This window comes from Erinaceus europaeus, chromosome X (assembly GCF_950295315.1).
Source record: "Erinaceus europaeus chromosome X, mEriEur2.1, whole genome shotgun sequence".
NCBI lineage: Eukaryota > Metazoa > Chordata > Mammalia > Eulipotyphla > Erinaceidae > Erinaceus > Erinaceus europaeus.
In genome coordinates this window covers 71,561,551-71,579,785 of record NC_080185.1, presented here as the reverse complement: position 1 = coordinate 71,579,785, position 18,235 = coordinate 71,561,551, and the positions used below count along the sequence as shown (strand labels likewise).

The following is an 18,235-nucleotide window of genomic DNA, read 5'->3' as shown; positions in this document are numbered from 1 at the left end:
AAATTCTTTATGAGGTGCAGAAGATGGAAGGTATTGCTTCTGTAATTGCTTCTCTATTGTACATGGGCATTGGTAAGTCAATCCATGACCCCGGCCCATTTTTATCTTTCCCTAGTGGGGGAGCGGACCCCATAAACCTAATACAGGTTTGGAAACAACAAATAATACTCAACACTTTTAACAACTGGGAGAAAGCCCAAGCTTGTCAGGTAAAGAAGGCATTACAAAAACTAAAAAAGGGCAAGAGACTGCCTCACTTAATGATGGCCTTCTTGGTCACTGTCAGGCCACCCCATCACCTGAGGCCTTAGGGAATCATTGGGTTCCCCCATAGATTCAATGTGTCTAGACCTCTAGTATATCCCTCTCTCCACAGCACTGGTTACTTCCATCAGGAATGTCATTATAAACCCTCTTGAGGGCTTCTTCAGGACCATAACCTCACTATTAACTAGCAATGGTAAGAACTACCTGTTTCTGAAAGGAGGGTAGGTCAACCTACTCTTCCACTTTAGGACACTGGCCCTGAAGTAAGTACAGTTTAGAATGTTCCCAACTGTGACTATAGACTGAGAACACAGCCTGCCAAGGACTCGGAGGTTATACAGGCTCCTGTGCTAAATGTAAAGAGATGGTGCCCATCTCAGATCAATATGGTAAATAGTCATATTTATGGGAGTCCGGCGGTAGCCCAGCGGGTTAAGCACATGTGGCACGAAGAGCAAGGACCAGCCTAATGTCCCTGGTTCGAGCCCCCGGCTCCCCACCTGCAGGGGAGTCACTTCACAGGCGGTGAAGCAGGTCTGCAGGTGTCTTTCTCTCAACCCCTCTGACTTCCCCTCCTCTCTCCATTTCTCTCTGTCCTATCTAACAACAATGACATCAATAACAACGATAATAACTACAACAATGAAAAATAACAAGGGCAACAAAAGGGAAAATAAATATAAAATAATTAAAAAGTCATATTTATATATTTTCTTCAAATTTGGGAGCTACTCTGCTCTGCTCCAGCTTTCTAGTCCTATTCTCAACTCTGATACCATCTTTCCAAACAATATTTTTAGTCCACCTTCAGGTGAGCTATCAAGCTCCAGCAAAAATTACCAGTCGTGAGCCCCTAGGAACATACCTAACATAGACTTCCTAGCTTCTATCCACCCTAAAATCCCTAGTCCCAGCTGTTGTATTCCTACTTTATGGTTCCTGTTCATTAAACATTGTCTTGCTTTTTATCTTACTGCATTTCAGCCAAGTTGTAGATGCTACTACGATTTCATTCTGACTTCCCTGAACAGATGACCTCACCAATGAGTTCCAGAACCTCACCTCTCCAGAGCCCTATGGATTAATAAATCTTTTTAAAAAATTTATATTTATTTATTCCCTTTTGTTGTCCTTGTTGTTTTATTGTTGTAGTTATTATTGATGTCCTTGTTGGATAGGACAGAGAGAAATGGAGAGAGGAGGGGAAGACAGAGAGGGGGAGAGAAAGATAGACACCTGCAGACCTGCTTCACCACTTGTGAAGTGACTCCCCTGTAGGTGGGGAGCCAGGAGCTCGAACGAGGATCCTTATGCCGGTCCTTGCGCTTTGCACCACATGCGCTTAACCTACTTTGCTACCGCCCGACTCCCCAGAGATATACTTATTCTGACAGTGGTGCTAGGGACTAAACCTGGGCCCTCAGGCATGCATGTTGAACTATCCCACTCACTTTTTTTTTTTTTTTTGCCACCAAGGTTATCACTGGGGCTCAGTGCCAGCACTATGAATCCACTGCTCCTGGAGGCCATTTTTCCCATTTTGTTGCCTTTGTTGTGGTTGTTGTTATAACTGCTGTTGTTGTTGGATAGGAGAGAAATCGAGAGAGGAGGGGAAGACAGACACCTACAAACCTGCTTCACTGCTTGTGAAGCGACCCCCCTGCAGGTGGGGAGCCGGGGGCTTGAACTGGGCTTACGCAGGTAGGTCCTTGTGCTTTCTGCCATGTGCGCTTAACCTTCTGCGCTACTGCCAAGCCCCCTCACACTCTATTTTCTCATAGGAGGCAACCTAATGAGAAGCTTCATTGTGTTATTGATTTGCATTGTCTTTTTTTTTAAAAAAAATATTTATTTTCCATTTTGTTGTTCTTGTTGTTTTATCATTGTGATGGTTATTATTATTGTTGTTATTGATGTCATCGAATAGGACAGAGAGAAATCAAGAGAGGAGAAGAAGACAGAGAGGGAGAAAGAAAGACAGACACCTGCAGGCCTGTTTCACTGCTTGTGAGGCGACCCCCCTGCAGGTGGGGAGCCAGGGTCTTGAACCAGGATCCTTCCACTGGTCCTTGCCCTTCGCACCATGTGCGATTAACCCTCTGCACTACTACCTGACCCCCTGCATTGTCTTTTTCTTTTTTTTTTTTTTTTTTTGACTTTTTATAAATTTTTACTTTATTTATTGGATAGAGACAGCCCGAAATCACAGTGGACTGGGGAGATAGAGAGACACCTGCAGCCCTGCTTCACTACTCGCAAACCTTTCCCCCTGCAGGTGAGGGTTGGGCCTGCATTGTCTTTTTCTAATTGATCTAATAATGATCGACAAGACTGTAGGATAAGAGGGGTACAATTAATTCCATTTGTCAGGAAGCAATCATGGTAAAATTATGGTTTCTCTACTCTCCAGGGAATAATCTGTATCTCTAAACAGAAGTTAATCCATAGGAATTTGTAACAAAGGGCAGGGGTAGATAGCATAATGGTTATGCAAAGAGACCTGAGGCTCCAAAGTCCCAGGTTCAATCCCCCACACCACCATAAACCAGAGCTGAGCAGTGCTCTGGTAAAAAAAAAAAAAAAAAGGAATTTGTAGCAAAATGAGGAACCTGTATATCTTATTAGCAGAACAAATGAAGGGGCTTATTAAATGGTATATCTAAAGTCCCTTAGGAAGACACCACATGTGCCACTCTGCAAATTCTGATGCTTTTGTCCCCTCTCCTGAACCGGGACCTCTGTGACTATGACATTTTGTTGAGGGAAAAGAGAAACTAATTGGGGCCTTCCCTAGCACCTTCCCATGGGGGTCCATCACAGGATGCCTTGAAAGAATGGCAAGATAGACTTCGTGACTGATATGTAAGTTACAATGAGGTAGAAAACATGAAGAAATGAAGTTAAAGTGAAGAAAAAGCTCAGTGAGAGAGCATCCCTGAAGGGTCTCCCTATCCTATTTCTTTTTTCCTTTATTATTATCTATATTTATTGGATAGAGACAGCCAGAAATCAAGAGGGAAGGGGGAGAGTGAGACAGAGAGACACCTGCAGCATTGCTTTACCACTTGTAAATGTTCCCCCTGCAGGTGGGGACTGAGGGCTTGAACATGGGTCCTTACACATTATAACGTGATGAAGCAATGCTGCAGGCGTCTCGCTGTCTCTTTCCCCCTCTATGTCCCCATCCCTCTCAACTTCCTCTATCTCTATCCAATAATAAATAAATATTTTAAAAAATTAAAAAACAGAAAAGAGAAATCACACCACTGTTGCACTTATCCATGAACACCCTCCCCATATTGTCCACTACAATTTTACAATGGATATCGTAATACTGCAATTTTAGTTTAATTTTTAAATTTCACTCCTTTTTAGATGTTAACCAAAAAGTCAGAGTTTAGATTGCAAAAGTTTATTGATGCATCAGAAAGCCAACAGCCAGATATTATCTTTGCCACTGCAATGTGTCCTTTTGAATAGTATTTTAGAAATACATATTAAAGGATATTTAAACCATTACTAGAAATGTAAATCAGAGTCTACATAAAGGCACTTAAGAGGAAAGCTACTTTCAAATTTTCCATAAAAGTAATACAATTCTAAGGTAGTAAATCTGCTTTCCATAAATTTTAGCTGGAACGCAACTTTTCTCTTTACAGAAGAATATGCTCTTAGGTAGACAAATGAGAGAAGTCCATTATTTCAATAGTCATGTCATATTTTCTGGAGCTATACAGATTATATGGCAGTAGTATTTTTCTGGTTAGTCTGTACAAATCAGGTTGTCGTCATACAAGTTTAATAAGAATCACAGCATATATTTATTTGGCCTGAGACAATTACAAAAACAGTAGGTATAGATTCACACAATTTACAAGAGGAACAATTAACAAAACATGGCTCTACTAAAATGTAAAAGATCAACTATTCTCCCTCCCACAAATTTTACTTTAAAATTCACATAAAACATTTCTTTTTAATGTTTAAGCCTCTTCCTTTCTTTCTGCAAACTTCTGGTACAGTAAGACACCTGGATCACATGGGGATTTATTAGATGATAAAAAGTAACAGCCAGTCATAATTTACTATAATACTTACAAAATTAGTTATTCTCAATTCTCTTATTTCCATAAGTGACCTCATGTACTCTTGGAGGAAATTATAACTAGATCTACTGATACCCATCAACTTTCCTCACAGAAATTTGCTTAACACATGATTTTTACTTACAGAAAGAAAAATATCAAGCCTTCTTCAAATGTTTACTTTGCTACTCTCTTTAATGTGAGAGAATGAAGGTTAAATAATAGAAAAATCAGAACAGCATTCAAGTAACATGTGCTTTCTCATCATAAGTAACAATTCACTATTTTTTTTCTGAATTAAGGGAGTCATTTTCCTAAAGAAAATGGTTATTAGGTAGAAATGAAGTAAGTGACAATCTTTAACTTGTAGAATAATTTTACACCATTTAAAAATTATTGATTTTAACACAACATTTTTATCTAGAGAAGGTCCCACCTTAAGTCTTTCCAAATACAGGTAGTGAACACCATACTTGTGCAGAAAGCAAAATCGTATATTTAGAGATAATTTTCAAAACTTTGTAGCTAACAAGAAGCACAGATAGTACTGTAGAGGAAAGGAGAGAGTAGAGGAAAAAGGTGTAGGACACCAGGAAGAGGAAAGAAAGAGGAGGATGGCAGGGTTGATTCCCCCCCCCAAAGACTAGACTTGTACTCTGTTCCATTTTTAGAAAATCACAGAGTACAGATGACTTATCTGCCCGAAAGGAAAGCTGTTCAAAGTATATATAGCCATGCAAAGGTAAAAAAAAATCTTATGAATGGATTTCTGTTGCAGTTATTTGTAACAGGCATATGCAGGTAAGTACTGCCCACACCAGTTTGGATAAAATAACAGAAAATCAGATGAACATGATAACTAACAAAATTTGAACCTCATTCAAATTTAAATGAAATAGTAGTATAAATTTTTATACTGTGATTAATTCTATTAAAAGTGTTTTCATAAAGTTTACCAGGAAGGGAGGGTTAATAGAATAGTATCAAAATACTTCATGGTTCTGACAAGAAATTGCTTGTTAAGGCACTACACATCTTTGGTTAAATGATTAACTATTTAAATCAATAGGAAAAGAAGAGGTAATACAAAACACACAAGCTGCAGACTTCTTTCAAATACACACATTTTTCATTTTCATTACTCCTGTGTCCACATATCACTGGTATTCTTTTAACTCATCAAAAAGCTGGAAAAAAATATACATCATTCTGTTAGTTGTCATAAGAGCAGTAGGCTTTATTCCTAATAAATATGTAGTATCCCTTTAAATTTTATTTAAAAATTTATGTATACATATAAATGTTTGCTATAAACATTAAATGAAAAAGGCTGTGCCCTCATGTATATGCTATGACAAAAATTACGTACAAAATAAGTATGTGAGAGAATGCAAACTGAACATGGAAAAATAAAAACAGATGGTATGTAAAGAAAAAGGTGTTGTTTTATGTATCTCAATGCTATCATGGAAATTATTATATAAAATCTGAAAAGCATGGAGAAAAGTCGGGGAGGATATAGATTTATAATAAAGAAAACATATACTAAGCTTCCCCAGACAGAGGATCTCACCAATGTACCCTGGAGCCCCACCTCTCCAGAGCCCTGCCCCATTAGGGAAAGATAGGGATAGACTGGGAATATGGATCGACCTGCCAGTGCCCATGTTCAGTGGGGAAGCAATTACAGAAGCCAGACATTCTACCTTCTGCATCCCATAATGACCCTGGGTCCATGTTCCCAGAAAAATAAAAATAGGAAAGCTTTCAAGTGAGGGAATGGGCTATGGAGCTCTGGTGGTGGAAACTGTGTGGAACTGTATGCGTCTTACGGTCTTGTCAATATTTTTTATTTTCTTAAAAAAAATAGCTGGGATTTCTGGGAAAGAAATCAACAGTACTGTCTGAAGGTTGGTGTTTACACATGGCCAGCTGGAATATGAGTTGAGAAAAAGAGAGTTGAGAAAGAGATGACTCAAGCAGAAATGCAGCACTGCTTTGCGAGTGGGTGCTATATTTGCACTTGATTCAAATCTATGTGATTATTTTAAAGAGCCCATACAGAACCACTCGGGGGCCAAGCAACTTAAAAGGGGGGGGGGTTGGGTGGTAGCAGCAGTGGGTTAAGTGCACATAGTGCGAAGTAAAAGGACCAGCATAAGGATTCCGGTTCGAGCCCCCAGCGGTGAAGAAGGTCTGCAGGTGTCTTTCTCTCCCCCTCTGTCTACTCCTCCTCTCTCCATTTCTTTTTGTCCTATCTAACAACGACAACATCAATAACAACAATAATAACTACAACAACAATAAAAAACCAACAAGGGCAATAAAGGGGAAATAAATTTAAAAAAAAAGAGCTTACGACTGTTGTTTAGAGCCTTTGAACAAAACCCAGGGAACTGAACACTGTACTACTGTCTATGCTTCCATATAGACCCTGGTGATAGGGGTCAGACTGCCCTGCAGCAGAGAAAAGTGACTCAGACCTCACAGCAGAGTTCCTACTTTCAGGAATCAGTGTAAGGACAGAAGAAGGTCTGGGATCTCTCTCCCACCACTCCCATGTTAAGGGCTCTGTTTTAAGGGACATTAGGCACCATAAAACTATGTTACTTCATCAAAGTTTTTCTCGTCCCTTTTCAACTCACATACAAAGTAGAAGCAAAACAGATGAGTGAAACTAGGAAAATGTTGGTTCTGCAAAATGAAGATGAGGGCCAGAAACATGATGCAAATCCCAAAGAGCTATCAGAGAAAGAACTTAAAAACACAACAGGAAATTTGAAGAAATACAAAATTCTCAATATGGAGAAATGGATTAAGAAGTAAGTCCTGGTTGGCATCATGCTAGCAACTTTGCTACGCTTTATTTTGTTTACCATGGACTATGTTCAGCTTTGGTTTACGGTGGTGCTGGGGATTGAACCTGAGAGCTCAGAACCTCAGGCATGAAAGCTTTTTTTTGCATAATCATTATGGTATTTCCTCAGGCCTAGAGCAGTATTTGAGTAGCCTTTACAAGGACACAAAACTAGAAGAAATGGTTTCTGAAACATTTTACACTATATTGGTCATTATATATCAAACCTAAACAGAACAACGCAGGAAGGATATTTTCTTTGATCAAAAGAGCTGGTTTTATATGTTATAAGACAAAGCCAAGAATCTCTGGTTCAGACTTCCTGGACAGACAACCAATGTGTCCCTGGACAGACAACCACTGGACAGACAACCCCACCAATGTGTCCTGGAGCTCTGATTCCCCAGAACCCTGCCCAACTAGGGAAAGAGAGAGGCAGGCTGGGAGTATGGATCGACCTATCAACGCCCATGCTCAGCAGAGAAGCAATTACAGAAGCTAGACCTTCCACCTTCTGCATCCCACAATGACCTTGGGTTCATACTCCCAGAAGGTTAAAGAACAGGAAAGCTATCAGGGGAGGGGATGGGATACAGAGTTCTGGTGGTGGGAATTGTGTGGCGCTGTACCCCTCTTAATCTATGGTTTTGTCAGTGTTTCATATATACATATACATATATATATATTTCCCCCTTTTGTTGCCCTTGTTGTTTTTTATTGTTGTTGTTATAGATATTGTCATTGTTAGATAGGACAGAAAGAAATGGAGAGAGGAGAGGAAGACAGAGAGAGGGAGAGAAAGATAGATACCTGCAGACCTGCTTCACCGCCTGTGAAGCAACTCCCCTGCAGGTGAGGAGCCGGGGGCTTGAACCGGGATCCTTATACTGGTCCTTGCGCTTCATATGCCACATGCACTTAACCAGCTGCACTACCACCCGACTCCCTAGTGTTTCCTTTTTATAAATAAAATAAAATAAAAAGAAGAAATAAGTCCATGAGTTCAAAGACTCACTTGATAGGAAAATGGAAAACTTGAGTACAGTGTTACAGAACGTGAAGGACCTATTGAAGGCATTCCAATCCAAATAGCAAGTCAAGGAAGTCAATTTATCCACGTAGAAAAGAAAACATTGAAATAGAAGACAAAGTGACAACAGTATTTGATTTTGAAGTAGAAGAGAAAAAAAAGGTTTAAGGAAAAATGAGGGAACTCTTCAAAAGATTGAAAACTCCACTAGAAAAACACATATCACATTTACAGGGGTCTCAGAAGAAGAGAGAAAGTAGGGAGTAGAAACTATATTAAAATAAATCATAGAAGAAAATTTTCCCAATCTGGGATTCAGTTTGGATATAGATGTTCAGGAAGTAGACAGAACTTCCAAATTGCTAAACCCAAACAGACCTATACCAAAATATACCACTGTGAAACTACCAAAAGTCAAGGACAAAGAAAAACTTGTGCAAGCTACCACAAAAAAGAAATGACTTATAATGGTAGCAAAGTCAAAATTGCATTATTTATTTTCCCTTTTGTTGTTGTTTTTTTATTGTTGTAGTTATCGTTGTTGATGTTGTCGTCAGATAGGACAGAGAGAAATGGAGAGAGGAGGGGAAGACAGAAAGAGGGAGAGAAAGACAGACACCTACAGACCTGCCTCACTGCCTGTGAAATGACCCCCTACAGGTGGGGAGCCAGGGGGCTCAAACCGGGATCCTTACACTGGTCCTTACACTTCTTGCCACGTGTGCTTAACCCACTGCGCTACAGCCTGACTCCCCCAACCACACATACTTTATCCTGTAGGACTATCATTCAAATATGAAAGAACAATCAAAATAGTACCAGACATACAAAAACTAAAGGAGTTTCCCAGTACCACATCTGCCTTGCAAGAGTTACTGAAATGTGTACCACTGAGAAGGAAACAAGAAAGGAAGATTTAACTCTCAACAAGGTGATACACAATTTAACAGTCCTAGAAACATAAGCCATAGAAATGTATAAGAGAATGTTTAAGTATGAAAGGGGAGGAAAAAATGCATAGAGGATGTTCAAGCTAAGAGTAGTGAGGCAAAAAACAGTTTTTAAAAAAGACTCTCTGGGGTTCCCGGAAGATGGCAGACTGAGAAGCTGCTAGTGGCTTGAGCTCTGACCACATCTTCTGGAAACAGTAGGATTTTCTGCCTTTAGTAGGCCAGTCAATAAAGGGTCCTAGTGGTGACACCAAGGAGGTGACTATAACTTAATTTGGGTTAAGAAATAGAGTAGAAAAAAAGGGAACAAAAAATCTTTTTCCTTTTAATTATTAAGTACACCGCCTCCCCCTTCCCCCCCCCCATAACCAGTCCCTGGGGACCAGCTCCTAGCAGGCTCCCCTGCTGAGCTTCTGTCTTTACCAAATTCCTGTCCCACCAGGGAGTATCATTCATTCTAAGTCTATACCCTTCTGAAACCTCTGGCCTTTTTTCTTTCTAAGTAGCCAACCCCCCCCCCCTCACCCCGCACAGGTAATTAAATAATTAAAAATAAATAAATAAATAAAACCTCTTTCCTTTCACCGCTCTTTTATGACTGTTCTTTTTCTTTTTTCTCTCTATCTTTTTTTATTCTTTTTCTCATTCTTGTCATCCTTTCTTCCTTAATCCTACAGCTTCCAAAGCCACAGGCCCCAGCCCCCACACCACCAAACAGTGTGCTTTTTTGAATTCACTGATACACATTTGGGAATTATTTTGGGGAAGAATTCTGACTCAGTGTGGACTCCCACTGCGAGTGTCTCTGCTCAACTTCCCTTCCTCCTTTAGCCACCCCTAGAATATACAGTGGATAGTAGATTTGCATAACTGTCTATTTCAGCTATCCTTGTCTAGTCCTGAGGTTTTGTTTTTTTTTCTCATTCTTAACAATCAGTTGCCTCTGATCATGAGGTTTGAGGTAATCTGGGACAGGTTTTTTTTTTTTACCCTGCTCTATTTTATTATTAATATTATATAAAGGCATATATCTTCCCCCCCCCTTTAGGTTGATCAGAATTAACTCTTAGGGTATCTTTCATTGCTAGGGTAGTGGGCATCTTATCTATTGTGGGAGGAACTTATCTCCTTACTCCTACCTCCTCTACAGACTCTCCCCTCCCTCCTCCTCCTAACTAATTAAAAAAAAACTCTCTGAGATGGATTTATATATATTACCTTTATGTATGTTAACACACTTATGTACAGTCCCCTATGTCTTTTTAAATGATATCATTTTCTTTCTTTTTTTGAGTTGGTTTCTTCCCTCCTTCCTTTCTTTTTTTTAGATTTTATTTATTTATTCATGAGAAATGATAGGAGAGAGAAAGAACCAGACATCACTCCAGTACATGTGCTGCTGGGGATTGAACTCAGGACCTCATGCTTGAGAGTCTGAAGCCCTATCTACTGCGCCACCTCCCGGACCACTCTTTTTTTTATTTATAAAATGGAAACACTGACAAGATCACAGGAGAAGAGGGGTACAATTCTCACCATTAGAACTCCGTATCCCATCCCCTTCCCTGATAGCTTCCCTATTCTTTAACCCTCTGGGAGTATGGACCCAAGGTTATTGTGGTATGCAGAAGGTGGAAGGTCTGGCTTCTGTAACTGCTCTCTAGTACTTGTCAATCTTTCTTATATCTTCTTTTTTTATCCTTTTTATCATATATAACCCCCTGCCATTCTTTAACCTGGTGTTTGTGTTCTTGAACTCTTGTTGCTGTAGTTTATATCTTTACCAACTGACTTGTACTTCTCTGAAATAAAACTACCAATGTTTTCACTCATATATGCAATATAAAGAACTGAAACACATAGGGTTGGGGAGATAGCATAACAGTTATGCAAAGAATTTCTCATGCCTGAGGCTCCAAAGTCGTAGATTCAATCCCCGCATCACCATAAACCAGAGTTGAGCAGTGCTCTGGTGTCTCTTAAAAAACAAAAGGGGGGGCGGGTGGTGGCACACCTGGTTGAGCACACATGTTACAGTGTTCAAGGACCCAGGTTTGAGCCCCCTGTCCCCACCTGCAGAGGGAAAGCTTTGCAAGTGGTGAATCAGTGCTGCAGGTGTCTCTTCCCTCTCTATCTCCCCTACCCTCTAGATTTCTGGCTGTCTCTATCCAATAAAGAAAGATTTAAAAAAATTTTTTAAAAGAGGGAGTCAGGTGGTAGCATAGCAGGTTAAGCACAGGTGGCACAAAGTGCAAGGACTGGTGTAAGGATCCTGGTTCGAGCCCCCAGCTCCCCACCTGCAGGGGAGTCACTTAACAAGCTGTGAAGCAGGTCTGCAGGTGTCTTTCCCTCCCCGTCTTCCCCTCCTCTCTCCATTTCTCTCTGTCCTATCCAACAACAACAACATCAATAGCAACAACAATAATAACTACAACAATAAAGAACAAGGGCAACAAAAGGGAATAAATAAATAAATAATTTTTTAAAAAAAGAACTGAAAGACATAAACTAGTAAAAAGACAAAAAAAAAAAAAAGCAGTTACACTGTAGCTTAAGACTTTGTGAAAACTATGGGGTTTATCCTTGCGTGTGGGGGGAGGCACTAGAAGGTGGATGTGTGATATGAAACTATACCTGCGTAATATTCTTTTTTTAGATCTTCATTTATTGCATAGAGACAGCCAGAAATTGGGAGGGAAGGTGGTGATAGAGAGGGAGAGAGACAGAGAAACACCTGCAGCCCTACTTCACCATTCATGAAGCTTTACCCCCTGCAGGTGGGGACCAGGGGCTCGAACCTGGGTCCTTGCGCACTGTAACATGTGCGCTCAACCAGGTGCACCACCACTGGACTCCCAAGGGGTTGCAAGTGGTGAAACAGTGTTGCAGGTCTCTTTCCCTCTCTCCCTCTCTCTCTCTCCCCCTCACCTTCTCCCTCTCCCTCTCCCTCTCCCTCTCTCTCTTCTCTCAATTTCTGGCTATCTCTATCCAATAAAGAAAATAAAAGAAAGCAGGGAGTTGGGTGGTAGTGCAGTGGGTTAAGCACACATAGCACAAAGTGTAAGGACCCATGTAAGGATCCCGATTCAAGGTCCCAGCTCCCTTTTGTTGCTTCCCACCTGCAGAGGAGTTGCTTCACAAGCAGTGAAGCAGGTCTGCAGGTGTCTATCTTTCTCTCCCCCTCTCTGTCTTTCCCTCCTCCATTTCTCTCTGTCCTATCCAACAACGACGACATCAATAACAACAATAGCTACAACAATAAAGCAACAAAAGGGAATAAATAAATATTTTAAAAATCTTTAAAAAAAGAAAATAAGGGGAGTTGGGCGGTAGCACAGCGGGTTAAGAACACATGGCGCAAAGTGCAAGGACCGGCATAAGGATCTCGGTTCAAGCCCCCGGCTCCCCACCTGCAAGGGAGTCGCTTCACAAGCGGTGAAGCAGTGTCGTATGCTTTACATTGGTTTGTTCTAGCCCTCCCCCACCAAGAGAATTGGATCAGTCCAGTTAGTTTCACAGCCCGCTTGGCCCCGCCCCAAGGAACCCCGGGAGAGGGTTCCTGAGTTCGAGAGTGCCAGAGTTTCAGAGGGTTCCCAAGTACGAGAGTTCCAGAGTTCCCGAGTTACAGAGTAAGAGAGAGTGCTTGCGCCGCTGCAAAGAGACAGCAGAGTTCTGTTTGGTGATTAGTTTGTCTTAGTTTATGAATCGTTGTTCCTGAATAAAGAAATACAGCTTCCCTGCCCAGCCGTTGTCTCCGCGTCTCTGTTACCCACAGTGAAGCAAGCCCGGCCGGCAAGAGCCTCCGAATTTTTAACAACAAAGCAGGTCTGCAAGTGTCTATCTCTCCCCCTCTCTGTCTTCCCCCTCCTCTCTCCATTTCTCTCTGTCCTATCAGATAACAACAACAGCAATAATAACTACAACAAAAAACAACAAGGGCAACTAAAGGAAATAAATAAATAAATACTTTATTAAAAAAAGGAAAAGAAAGTTAAAGAAAAGAAAAAAGATAAAGTAAAAAGATGAATGTTGACTGGAGAATGTCACTTATAGATGGAAACAAGGAGTGGGTAAGAGGAGAGAGCATAATGGTCATGCAAAAATGACCTTAGGCCTGAGGCTCCAAAGTCCTAAATTCAATTCCCCGTATCACCATAAGCCAGAGCTGAGTAGTGCTCTGGGGGGCGGGGGGAGAAAGAAAGGTAGGTAGGTTGCCAAAACACAGAGTGAAGCTTGGAACAGATGTAATCTGTGAAAACCAGGCCAAGGATGTAGGGGTTTGGGGAGAGGGGGTGGAATCCAAAGCATAGGTGTATAGAAGAACCTACTTTAGTGATGGAATCAGTGCCCAGACACCTATCATGGAAAGATTAGAGATTGTAACCACGTGGTAGTAAGTGTCCTAAAATCCCTAATAAGACCATTAAAAACTATGATAACTAATAGAAATTTTAGGTGCCAGGTGGTGGCACACCTGGCTGAGCGCACATGTTATGCGCAAGGACCTAGGTTCAAGCCCCTAGTCCCCACCTGCAGGGTGAAAGCTTCCTAAGTGGTGAAGTGGGGCTGCAGGTAGGTCTGTCTGTCTCTTTCACTCTCATCCCCCCATTCCTCTCCATTTCTGGCTGTTTCTATCCAATAAATAAATATAACAAAAAATAAAAAAAGAAACTTTGGGGGGGGCAGGCGGTGGTGTACCCAGTTAAGCACATATATTACCATGTGTAAGGACCCTGGTTTGAGCTCCCACTCCCCACCTGCAAGGGAAAGGCTTCATGAGTAGTGAAGCAGGTCTGCAGGTGTCTATCTTTCTCTCTCCCTCTCTATCTCCCCTCACCCCTCAATTTCTCTGTGTTCTGTTAAAGAAAAAAAAAAAGGAAAAAATGGCCACCAGGAAAGGCAGATTCGTAGTGCAGGCACCAAGCCCCAGTGGCAAAAAGAGGAGAGAGAGAGACAGATAGAGAGAGAGAGAGAGAGAGAGAGAGAGAGAGAGAGGAAATTTCAGGCAACCAATAGCTCTGAGCAAGATAATAAAGTAATAAGAATTGCTTGAACTAAAAATTATTTAGGACTTTTTTTTTTGCCTCCAGGGTTATCACTGAGGCTTGGTATGAATCCACTGCTCCTGAAGGTTATTTTTCCCATTTGGTTGCCCTTGTTGTGGTTGTTATTGTTGTTATAGCTGTTGTTGTTGTTGTTGGATAGGACAGAGAAAAATCGAGAAAGGAGGGACAACAAAGAGGAATAGAGAGATAGACAGATACTTGCAGACCTGTTTCACCTCTTGCGAAGCGACCCCCCTGCAGGTGGGGAGCTCGGTACTCGATCCGAGATCCTATCCTTATGCCGGTCCTTGCACAGGTCCTTGTGCTTTGTGACATGTGCACTTAACCCGCTGTGCTACCGCCCAACCCCCCATTTAGTACATGTTAAATTACTGTAGTACAAAGGAAAACCTATTGCCTGCATGATTCCACTGCTCCCAGTGGACTACATTTTTCCTTTTAATATCAGATAAAGAGAGAGAGAAGAGCAACATCGTGACCCTGGTTCATGGCTTATAAAGCTACTGCAAGTGAAGCTCCCATGTGCTGTTGAGGTTTGAATCCAGGTTCTCATGCATGTTAAAGTAAGTGATCTACCAGGTAAGCACACCTGCTATACCTCCCCCAACCATGAAAATTTTGAGAAAATAAAACGGGGGGCCAGACAGTGGTGCACCTGGTTAAATGCACACATTATAGTATTCAAGCCCCTGGTCCCCACCTGCAAGGAGAAAGCTTCAAGAGTGGTGAAGTAAGGTCTCCTCTCTCTCTCTCTCTCTACCAGAACACTGCTCAGTTCTGGTTTATGGTGGTGCAGGGGATTGAACCTGGGACTTTGGAGCCTTAGGCATGAGAGTCTTTTTGCATAACTATTATGCTATCTCCCCCTGCACTCTCTTACCCGTCTCTATCTCCATACAACAAAAAATAAATATTTTTTAAAAAGAGAGAAATAAAACCTAGGGCTAGCAAAAACAGTTCATCTGGATAGTGTACTTGATCTGCCTCACTCTAGCACATGTGATACTAGAGATTGAACTCAGGACTTCATATTTAAGGGTCCAACAATATACCCTCTGTACCACCTCCCAGGTTACCACGTTAAATTAGGTTTATATGCAACAGACCTAAATTAAAGTTTATTTTTGATTTAGAAGCTAAAATAGTTTGGAGGTAAAGCAAAACAAATATTCATAAATATTATAAAGCAACATTAACTCTAATCATTTTAAGTGCATGTAACCACTATATAAGTAAAGAAAAAAAGAGTCATACCTATATGGATATCCATGATATTTAGATCTGAAAACAGATAGCATCCAACTGAAGAATAATACAACAAGTCCAATGCCAGCTATACACATTACTGTAAGAATAACAAAAGGAGAAATGAACATTTTAAACAGAATAAAGAACCCAGGCATAAATTATAGTTATACATAGCTTACATCGCCATAAAGTTTCATCCCTACGCCTACATTTTCAAAAGTCTGCATTTTCCCTTAACTTGCTCCATTAAATATAGAAGAGTAGGTCCATTTACATACTTCTGCAACTCAGTTGAATGAAATAGTGGATTTTTCTTGAAGTGTTCACACTCAAGCATTCAGTGTCAAAAATATTGTTTCAGAACTTACAAGAATATCACTCGCTCTTTAAGCTTCTTTTAAGCTAAGAAAAAGTAACCTTATTCTATAAACATTGACTTTAAGTCATCTGATAATATCACTGTTAAAGCATACTTAAAAGTATATTTTAGGTCAAGGTAAGAGACAAGAAGAATCTGTTTTTCCTTACCTCCACAAAAACATAACATACATGGAAAATGCTGCAAATGGGCTTGGATTGCACACAAGCTTCCACAACAACAACAACAACAACAAAAATTTCAAAATTATGGTCCAAAGGATGATCAGAGAAATGAAACATTCTATGGAAGAAAATATCATCTCAACCAGAGGATGTATGAAAGAAGCCATAACAGAAATTAAAGGAATGAAGAATATAGTTAACAGACCTACCAAATACAGTATATAGGTCTAACTACACAAAGACAGAAGCCAAAGACTGAAGTTGTCAACAGGAAAAAATGAGAGAGGAAGCCATTCAAAAAATGAAGCAACATGAATAAAGAACTAAAAGAGGGACCAGGCAGTGGTGCGCCTTGTTGAGCACACACATTACAGTGCACAAGGACCCAAGTTTAAGCCCTCAGTCCCTACCTGCAGTAGGAAAGCTCCATGAGTGGTGAAGCAGGGCTGCAGGTGTCTCTCTCTCTCTCCCTCTCTGTCTCTTCCTTCCCTCTCAATTGCTGTCTCTAATAAATAAATAAAAGTTTAAAAAACTCTAAAAAGAAAGAACTAAAACCATGAGAATTAGTTTTGAGACCATCAATAGGAACATTTACATCACTGAAATACAAGAAAGGAGAGAGAAAAAGGTCAGAACTCTTACACTTATTTGAAGAAATATTAGCTGTCAATTTCCCCAAATTGAGAAAGGAGATAGAACTTCAAGTCTAGGAAGCTCTAAGACTTCCAAGAAAATGAATCTAAACTTAAGCTCACCAAGGCATATAATATTAAAATAACAAAGATCCCTCATCAAAGCAAGGACTGCAAAAGCTGAATAAGGGCAAGAGACTGGCATACTTTAACAATGACTCTTTAGTCACTATCAGGCCGCCCCATCAGCTGAGGCCCTATTCAGGGAGTCCTGAGTTTCCCAAACAGACATGATGGGTCTAGACCTTGAATAAATCCCTCTCTCCATTGATAACAGTCATTCCTATCAGGAACAACACAATAGACCCCTTTGTGGGCCCCCATAGGACCCTGCCTTCAACTTGGAGCAACAATCGTAGAGAATGTTCCATCCTCCGAAGGGAGGCTGGACAATATATGCTACACCTGAGGAAGATGGGTCCTGATATTGGGGCAGCTTGGAACGTTCCTACTTATGAACAGAGAATGTGAGCTCACATCAACAAGGATGCAGAGGTCACACAGGCTCCTAAGCTGAATATGGGCCCCAGATAACATTAAATTGATGGGGTTTACAGTCAACAATATTTATATACCTTTTCCATATTTGGGAGCTACTCTATTCCCTTTCTGGTCCTTCTGCCAGACATGACATCACCTCCCCAGACAATAATTAGGATCCACCTGCATATCAGATTTCAGGATAAAAAAAAAAAACTAGTATAGCCATAGGCGCTTTGGAATATAACTAAAATATGCCTACTAGCTATCTACAAAATGGAGGACTCCACAACTTTTCATCTGCACTATTCCAGCCTTTAGGTCCATGATTGGTTAATAATTTGTTTGGCTTTATAGGTTAACTCTCTTTTCAACCACCAGGTTCCAGATGCTAACATGATGCCTACCAGACTACCCTGGACAGACAACTCCACCAATGTGTCCTGGAGCTCCGCTTCCCCAGAGCCCTTTTACACTAGGGAAAGAGAGAGACAGGCTGGGAGTATGGATCGACATGTCAATGCCCATGTTCAGCGGGAAAGCAATTACAGAAGCCAGACCTTCAACCTTCTGCATCCCACAATGACCTTGGGTCCATACTCCCAGAGGGTTAAAGAATAGGAAAGCTATCAGGGGAGGGGATGGGATACAGAGTTCTGGTAGTGGGAACTGTGTTAAGTTGTACCCCTCTTATCCTATGGTTTAGTCAATGTTTACTTTTTATAAATAAAAAATTAAATAAAGAAATATAATAAATAGCTCCCACACCTATGAACATCTAATCTTTGACAAAGGGGCCCAGACTATTACATGGGGAAAGCAGAGTCTCTTCAACAAATGGTGTTGGAAACAATGGGTTGAAACATGAAGAACCACTGTATTTCACCAAATGCAAAAGTAAATTCCAAGTGGATCAAGGACTTGGATGTTAGACCATAAACTATCAGATACTTAGAAGAAAATATTGGCAGAACTCTTTTCCACATAAATTTTAAAGACATCTTCAATGAAACAAAT

At 40.7% G+C, this 18,235-nt stretch overlaps 1 protein-coding gene across 1 annotated transcript in view; it reads right to left on the bottom strand.

The window, feature by feature from the left end:
• Nucleotides 1–3,663: 3,663 nt before the first annotated feature.
• The window catches only part of MAGT1 (magnesium transporter 1), a 58,938-nt gene continuing 44,366 nt past the window's right edge, over nucleotides 3,664–18,235 (bottom strand). Inside the window, exons 9-10 of the mRNA XM_007534348.3 lie at nucleotides 15,510–15,600; nucleotides 3,664–5,539 (exon numbers count right to left, since the gene is read on the bottom strand). Coding sequence (XP_007534410.1) covers nucleotides 5,524–5,539; nucleotides 15,510–15,600 — 107 coding nt within the window. The 3' untranslated portion in view covers nucleotides 3,664–5,523. The remainder of the gene's footprint in view (nucleotides 5,540–15,509; nucleotides 15,601–18,235) is intronic.